This window comes from Lolium rigidum, chromosome 5 (assembly GCF_022539505.1).
Source record: "Lolium rigidum isolate FL_2022 chromosome 5, APGP_CSIRO_Lrig_0.1, whole genome shotgun sequence".
Taxonomy (NCBI): Eukaryota; Viridiplantae; Streptophyta; class Magnoliopsida; order Poales; family Poaceae; genus Lolium; species Lolium rigidum.
In genome coordinates this window covers 183,093,735-183,102,625 of record NC_061512.1, presented here as the reverse complement: position 1 = coordinate 183,102,625, position 8,891 = coordinate 183,093,735, and the positions used below count along the sequence as shown (strand labels likewise).

The 8,891-nt window shown below is 46.5% G+C and overlaps 1 protein-coding gene across 1 annotated transcript; it reads right to left on the bottom strand.

Moving 5' to 3' along the window:
* Positions 1-209: 209 nt before the first annotated feature.
* LOC124652957 (probable serine/threonine-protein kinase PBL28) lies at positions 210-3,636 on the bottom strand. The gene is made up of 8 exons (XM_047192009.1): positions 3,207-3,636; positions 2,814-3,091; positions 2,489-2,688; positions 1,405-1,603; positions 1,154-1,317; positions 940-1,044; positions 735-857; positions 210-648 (listed from the first exon to the last, which is right to left on the bottom strand). The coding sequence occupies exons 2-8, from the start codon at positions 2,878-2,880 to the stop codon at positions 445-447; spliced, it is 1,062 nt and encodes a 353-aa protein (XP_047047965.1). The 5' UTR covers positions 2,881-3,091; positions 3,207-3,636; the 3' UTR covers positions 210-444.
* Between the last annotated feature and the right edge of the window lie 5,255 nt (positions 3,637-8,891).

Below are 8,891 nucleotides of genomic sequence, written 5' to 3'. Positions count from 1 at the left end.
TTCTCAGAGCCGCTAGGGCGATTCGCCGATTGGCGTCCTGTTTAGAAGCATTTTTCTTCCTTTTGAAGGGGCGAGCCGCTAGGGTTAGTTTCCGAGACGTGCTAGTATCGGTTTACGACTCTGGTTCGTTTATCCTAGCCTCTCTTTTTTTTTCCAGGGAAACGCATTTATCTCGGCTGTTTCCGTTTATAGTCTCTGGTCAGGACAAATTTCTCAAGACACCATCGACTTCACAAATTAAGGCCCTGTGATTTCAGGACTTCGAAACAAATATCTACCACCATCCACAAGAACGTCAGGCCGGCGCAACGAAAAGTTACGAAAACTCTGTACAAGTATATATCACCGTCTTCTTCATCCTCCTCATCCTCGAGCAGAAGCCGCAAGATCGAACGAACCAAACAATGATGGCAACTACGATCAACGAACAATCTCAAAACACGCTCATATCTTCATGTTGGCGTACATGATGAGCTGGAGCTCCTTGACGCAGTCCTTCATGGCCGGCCGGCCGGCGCTCTCGAAGCAGACGCAGCGCGCGGCGAGCGCGGCGAACATGGACACCGACTCCAGCGTGTAGGAGCCCTTGCCCATGTCCCTGTCCACCACCTTGCGCAGCTTCTTCCGGTCGCCCACCATCTGGTGTATCTGAAGCGCACGTAAATAGCTTGATGATCAGAAGCACGCGATCGATGGCACTGATGGATGGATGCAGGTGTGGGAACGCAGAGTACCTTGACGATGAGGTTCTGGTCCTGAGGCCCCTGGCTGAGATCGATGGCGCGGCGGCCGGTGAGCAGCTCCAGGAGGACGACGCCGAACGCGTACACGTCGCTCTCCAGGGTCAGCTTCCCAGTCTGCAAGATGAAAGCAAATGTACTTGATCAGGAACCAGGTCCGCATGGCGAATTCTTCAGATCATCGCTAGCATTACATTACCAGCGCGTATTCGGGATCGAAGTAGCCGAAGGTGCCCAGCACCCTGGTGGTGGCGTACAGGTCCAGGTCCTGCGGCATTAGCTTGGCCAGCCCGAAGTCTGAAATCTGCATAGGAAAATTGACAGTGCCACAAATGTCAGTGTTCGACCAGGCAATGCAAGACTAATGTAACACGCAGGTGATGTGAAGATTTTGATCAGGTTCCGGAATCAACCTTGGCCTCGAAGTGCTCGGTGAGGAGGATGTTGCTGGACTTGAAGTCCCGGTGGACGACGGGGACGCCGACGGCTGTGCTGGAGTGTAGGTACGCCAGTCCCCTCGCTGCTCCCAGCGCGATCCGCAGCCGCTTCCCCCAATCCAGCCTCACCTCCCCGATGCCTGAAGTTTGATGATGAGATGCAGTGTAACTCAGTGAAATTGTCAAGAAGGATTCCTGGTTGGTGGTGAACTGGTGATGTCACATACCGTTGAGGATGTCCTGGAGGTTGCCCTTGGGCATGAACTCGTACACCACGAACCGGTTCTTCCCATCGGCGCAGTAGCCGATCAGGGTGACGAGGTTGGGGTGGTCTAGCCTGCTCAGGATGTCGATCTCGACGCGGAACTCGCGCTCGCCGTCGGCCTGCTTCGACAGCGGCAGGTCCATCTTCTTGACGGCGACAATCTTCATTGATTCACATTGAAACGAACATATTGGTCATTTACTCATTCTATTTATTTTCAGGTCAAAGCAGATCTCTGAAGAAACAATGTACTGCTCCCTCCGTATATTTATCTTTTTAACGTACGTAGTTTAAGAAATTGATTTGATCATTATTTTGGTAAAATATAAAATATATGTTAAAAAATTATATCATTGGAAAGCTTTTTTCATACGAATCTAATGATATAGATTTTGTAGTCACAAAATTTGTATTTGTTTACCAAATCAATGATCAAAGTTTATCTTAAACTATGTGCGTCCCTGTTATTGTTATAAAGGAAGTACTAGCTGTTGTTCCGAAACTAGGCACTGAAGTAAAGGTAGCCACAGATATACAAATTGGAAAAGAGAATAACACATCGCATTCAGTACGACTAATGATGTTCAGAGCTTCAATTTTAAGATATATGATTAGAATTAATTGGCATTTGATCATATTGACTGGTGGTTGGCAGATGCTTTTCTTGACAAGGATGCCAAGAGCAAATGTCACACCACCGCGATCTTGGCTCTGTTGGCCATGATTATCACATTCAGGTCAGCTGGATGTGTCCTACAGTATTTAATCAGTGGGACAAATATGTAGAACCAAATAGGAAGTTCTCTTCCCAACTGAATCATTGTTGTTACTTGTTAACATTAATATAATCTGGAAAATGCATTTTTAAAAAGCTAAATGACAGAAACAGCACCATCTTCTGAAATTAGGAGATGTGTTTTCTCCGAAAATATCAGTACATGCCAATATTCAGTAATCTGAAGATTACGCCAAGAAAAGCCAAGTGGCAAAAACGACATTGTCTTCTGAAATTAACGGACGTATTTCCTCTGAAAAATTGAAGGTACCTGCCCATCTTTCAGCACGCCTCTGTAAACCCGGCCGAAGCCGCCCTTGCCGACGAGATTCTTGTCGCTGAACCTGCCGGTCGCCTCCTCCATCTCCTTGAGAGTGAACACCATGGAGCAGTTGCGCTTCCTCGGCGCGGGCAGGGGCAGCGGCGCGCCTTGCTCCTTCACCTGCCACAGCTCGGCTGTCTTGTACACCCCTGCAGAAGCAAAGTTCAGATGATCATATTACTTTAAATTTTGCACCGAAGAAACAGATGATCATACAGTGACAAATTACTTCGTCGACAACAAAACGGAGAAGGAAATAAAGGCCTGCACTCACAAGGATTTAACTGATCAAGTGATTTGCTTCTCCTCTTCTTGTTCCATGTCGAGACTATGTTGAACATCTTGCCTCTGCCCTATGGGATTAAGCTTTTCGCCTCGCCTTCGTTGTCGTCGTAGAAACTTTTTTCCTTCGAACTAAGAGTATGTAATCCCAATATACCTTCCTTTGATCAAAGGACTAGAAAATATTCCTTGCTCCAGTCAGCCCAAGGCAGAGTTCCCCTGCACTTTCTTTATGAGAAAAAAGGACATGTGCTGGAAGAATGGTTGCCACTGCAAGTATCGAGAAATCAGTCAGAACCAGGCAGACAAAATATTCAGTTCCTGCATCCGCAAAGCAAAGCACATGAAGAACAGAATAAGCAGAACACACGGGACAAGGCTGAACCTGGAGAATGCACGGCGCGGCGAGGATTCGTCAGCCGACACCAGAGAGAGAGAAAGAGAAGCTGGACAGTGATCAGGACAGAAGGATGAGAGGACAGGAGCAAGGAGTGCGTGCAGTACAGGCGTGCAAGTAAGAAGGATTCAGAGATAAAAACCGAGATGGTTTGGTCTCTTGGGAGCTACTGTACGTTGCTAGGACGAGACGCGCTACCTAAAGCCTAGCGTTGGAAAAGAAGTAAAGGAATGGGCAGCCATGGCATGCTTCGACTAGCAAAGCGTGTGAAGGAGGAGGGTGCTTATGGGTCAAGAAATGCCCAAATCCTTAGGGATGATTGATCAGCAGTGTGAGATTGCGATAACTTTGCCGCCAAAGGCGAAGCCGGAAGCAGGGGAGCAGGGATTCGATTTTTGGGAGGGGAATGGATTGGGAGGAAGGTTTATTGGTTAATGGTTGGTGCATTGCAGAAGAGAAATTAGCTGAGCCGAAAATTTTGGAGGGATGGTGAGTGATTGTGACATTTGGAGGAAGAAACCGAAGGGTTTGATGGCGACTAAGGACTGAGGAGCGGGCGGTGGTAGAGGTGCCGGTGGTTGCGATGTAGCCGTTACTAAAGAAGCTTTCATGTTCTGAAACTTAAAATCTTCAGATGAATACTATATTTCTAGCTTTCAAACGAATAATATAACAGTTCAGTCATATGTCGTCCTGATTTCAACCTAGCCTCAACTTTTGAATCACAAATAAATAATCATATCAGCCAATCGAAGCATTGCAACCGAACTGGTCAAGATGCAAAAGAAAACAAGGATACACTTTATAGTTTTTTTTTTCTGTAAATTCAGCTCAGGGAAAATTATAGGATTGTATATGGTTAATCTAACCGGCGGCGATTCCTTGATTTAGACGCGGTGAAACGACGGTTGGAGAGGTTGGAGAAGTAAGTGTGATTCTTAAGCATTTTTTCATGCGCAATTTTGCTGATGGCAACGTGTTGTGGCCCTGCGGAGCGTTATAGGTGAGGTTGGTGGTTGCAGGCTTGAGCAACAAATGACCAAACTTGCCACTAGTTAAGCTAAGATGAATTAAACTGTCTACAACAGAAAACATAAGAGTATTGGGCTGCTCAAGCTAAGCTAATATGCCTTAGTTGTGAGGTTGTACCCCGGACTCTACATTAACATATGAATATGATGCGCACAACTTTCTTATTATATTATTCAATAAAGATTTACAAGACAATACATCGACCAATCTGAAGCCACCGTCTTGGAGACAAGTGTCACTACTCACTAAACCTACAACCTTCATGATGGGTGGGTGGGGGAGGGGCATAATCAGGGTTGTGTGCCCTAATCTCACACGTATACACATCATTTAAAACCGGAGCACTGGTCCAGCAGACCCCAACGCGCATAACATGTGCATGCTCTAGAAGTCGCAACCCGATGTCTTCCGCGAAACCATCTTTATGACAGGTGAAGGGGCATGTCGTCTTCCGCGAAACCATCTTTATGACAGGTGAAGGGGCATGTCCCTACCCTAGTTTTTTGTGTGTTTGTTAACAACACAAGCGAGATTAACCGTGTGCTAAGTGTGTTTAGTCTATTTGATGATAAGCACAAGACGGTAATCGACCCAGAAAAAGTGAAAAGATCAAAGACGGCGTTCCGTAGCTTTTTTAGTTTTTGTTAAGTTTTAGGTGTTGCACCATGCTCAGAGACTTCACCGGAGTTTAAACCTTTTTTTGGCGAACACCAAACAAGGCATAGCCCATGGATCTGATTGAGGAAGGAGGCCATAGTCTCTTACCCCTAGACGCCCGGATGCGGAAGTCAAGGAAGCATGTCGCTTGGGACTATGAAGACGTCCATAGTCTGGCTCCTTTCGTCCTCGTCTCTGGTGCTGGCAAGTTCATGTATCCTTCTTTGATGACTCTTTTTCCAAGTACTGCACTCACAGCGTCTCTGTCGGCACTCACACGTACAAGGTGGAACGATGGCGAGTAGGTGCTATCCTTCTTCTTCGCCGCTACAAACTAAGGAATGGAGGCGGGGCAACAACTTGCCTCTCAAGGAAGTGGCTTTCTTGTTTCTTCCCAGTGTTAGTCCGCTCCTTATATAGGGAGTGGGTGAGGTGAGAGCTCATGTGTCTTGCTTCCCAAAACCCTAATCCTAGCTCGTCCATATCCGTTTCGGGTCTAACCCAACTAGGTTTTGTGTCAGGAGGACACTTCTTCCACTTGGTCATATCCTCTTAAGTGTGTGTGACCCTGTAGGCTCCCAGTAAGTCAGCGACGGTTCGAGTGGCACTTTATGCCCATGTCGCGCTCTAACCCGAGTCACGCTCAAAGCAGAATCGGCCACGGAACAATAGTCAGTATTGGCTTCTAGCAAATCAAACCGGTTCCGGATTACCTACTAGTAGCCTATCAACGTGTTTTGTTCGAGTCCCTTTGCCTCACGATATTGGTGGTGAGCTGGAGGCGAGTTATTCGCCGTGCCAGTGTTGTCTTAACTCTCTTTTCTCATTCCCAGTGCTATATGATTTTTTTCACCAAACACTTAGTCGGAGAGCCTCATTAACACTTAATCAAGTTAAACTTGCTTCGGATTCGGACGAGGATACACCTTTGTAGCTACCAATTACGGATAGCATTCGGCGACTTCAAAGTCGGTTGTTCCACAATCTGTATTGTGTAATCACCTTAAGTCTAAGGTTTCATTTGCTCTAGTTAGAGCACATGACAACTTTCTCATGTTGGCTAGATATTTGGGCCAGTCCGGCTTGCTTAACACTTTGACATAGCCACTGCTAATTGATTAGTATCTCCATGCTCTACGATAGGGGGAACCTAGTTGTCTCACCAACTCGCACATTAGTCTCGGTAGTGTATCTCCAATGCAACCTCAAGCAACCAAGAGCAAACATATAATTAATTAATTAAGCACATGTTTCACATTCGCATCACATCCGGCTAGAGTGCAATAGTTTGTACAAGGACTCTCTTACTTTACATATACTTAGTAGGAAAGTGGGGCCACTACGACACAATTCCTAATATTAGGAACTAGCACTATGAAGAGGGGTTTGACCTTGGAAGGCTGTTGGTCTGAGTGTGACCATAAATTTCAAGTTGATACAAAATCTATGCCAGAGAAATTCCCGGTGTGAATAACACCGGAATATCCGACTGAAGTTTCGGTCGAAATTTCTCCACAAATCTCACCCTCCCCCCCCCCCCCCGCCCGCCCAAACTTCCGGCCTTCATAAGGCTAGAAATTGTGGGACTTATAAAAGGCACCTTCTTCCCGAATAGGAGGCGGTTATTCCACTCTCTCCTCCATGAATGTTGATCGAGCCCAATTTCAGGTGGATCTCCCTCCCTAGACAATAACTCTTGATTTATTTGGTAATTGAGGAAGGGGACCTTAACCTACCTTCTCACCAAAGGAATTTTAATTTCCCCATCATTTCATTGTGCAACTTGTTACTCTTGGCTTTCTTGAAAACCCTAGACGGAAGAGGTCATCCCCAAGATTTTCTTGGTGTTGTAAAATCTTCATGGTCGTTGTTAGGAGCCTTCAATGGATTTGTGCAGATTGCTCCAACCTTTTTGTAAAGGTTTTGATTGCCACCTTGAAAGGCGTCGCATAATGGAGCGCGAACGAACCTTTCTAGTTGATCACCAGAGAATAGGATAAGATCTTTGTGGCGTATATTACTAACCTTTGTGGCTCCACACCTCTCTAATGTAGACGTACATCACCTCAAAAGGAAGGAAATATAGGAATTAAACCTCGTGTCTTGTGTCTCCCAATTGCGGTTACTTCTATCCTTTACTAATTGCTTTCCTTGTATCATTGTTACTCCCTCTCTCACAGTTTATTAGGCGTGCGCGTATCCCTAGGTCGCAAATTTGATCAAGTTAGCATTAGTTATATGTTATAACAATTATATCATTAGAAAGTTTAGATGTTCTATTTTCTAATGATATAATTTTTGCATTATATAATTTAAATTATATAGGTCAAATTGGCGACCTAAAGATACGGGGATGACTAGTAAACTGGAACGGAGGGAGTATCTTGTTTACTTGTTTGTCCCTTGTAATATAGGCTTGTCCACATAGTTGCATATCTTAGCAATCTACATTCATTACAAGCCTAAATTTGCTCAAAAGAATTTTAAAAAATCAGTGCCTATTCACACCACCCCATCTAGTCGCATACTTGATCCTTTCAACATTGCATGCCGTTGACGCGACCATGTCGCCAAAAAGCATTACCACCCTACGTGTGTCCATCATCATTTGTGTGCCAGCGAGACCCCACTCCGCCACACCGTCGAGACTCATCATTCTCGACGCGGAAGAAACCTCAATGCTCGACCTCAAGACCCATCTGGCCAGCACATCTTCCAACAATGATGCCCCCAGGAGGGAGAATAGCGCCACGTTCTTCCATCTTTAGATCTAGGAGACCCTAATCTAGGGTTTCCTCGGAGCAACTCGGGCAGGAAGACCAGAGCTACATCAGCGATGCTTTTGACAAGGTAACGACACAAATATGCCACCATCGTCCACCATAACAAAGTCGACGCAGTTTTCACCGATAGTGGCGCCTTCTCAAACCTGTGGCTGACTAGATTGTCATGAACCAGGACTTCGATGCCACCACCATCATCTAGAGCCGCCACCCCGGCTTCCGATCCATAGACCCCTAGAAGGATGCGGTTCTCCTGTATCCATTGACCTCGATGTGAGAGATAGATCTGGCCGCCACGCACCACCCGCAACGAACTCGCGGGCTTGAGATCATGTGATCTTCCGCCCCTAGTAGCCGCCACATGGAGCCACCTTCTGGCCATTCATCCCTGGCGGAGGGGGCATCGCCACCACCGTGTCTAGAGCCACTGCTCTGAGGTCCTTGGGCCATAGACTGGTAGCGCCCCCTATCAAGCCCGACATCCTCGCGATGCCACCGGTGTGACGTCACGCCGCCGGATGAAGCAGCCACATCAACATTATCTCGTGCCTCCGTGCCCTGCCCCTGCAGATAGTCGCACCACAAGCTCAAGATGTTAGATCCTCTATGGCCCCTTCACCAGCAGAGCACGAGCTTTCTCCGTGGCCACCTCTAGGGAAGACGAGGGGAAGGGGGAGGAGGAGGGTTTGGCGACGCGGGGGTAGGGTGTTCACCCTCGGTAGCCTTGGCAGAGGAAATATGTCATGCTGGTCCTCTTTCTGGGGATACAAGTTGAGGAGAAAGAAGTATCTCAAGAACAGAGTAACTCATAGGTGTGGTGGAGTTCGAAGATAGAAGCAAATGACAGGGGAACTACATGTGGTGTGGTCAAAAGTCAGTTGTGATCTTTACATGGACGTACATACTAACTGTTAGAGTTATAGTATGTTCCATGTGTTAGCCTTTATATTTTTCCGTTGTATGAGGGGCTTCCCACACATTTAACACACATGTATATGTGTATATACTGGCACTTGACTCCAGGGAATACAATTTGGTATTCTCCTAACATGATCCCACACACGTCTTGGGTTTCAAGTCTCAACTTTCGCAATTTAATAGAAGGTGTCATTTCACTCTTTCATGCCTTATCAAGTTGTACGTGGGATTTTTATTCACGCGCAGGCCTAATAAGGGCACACATGAGAGGGGTGTTACAATA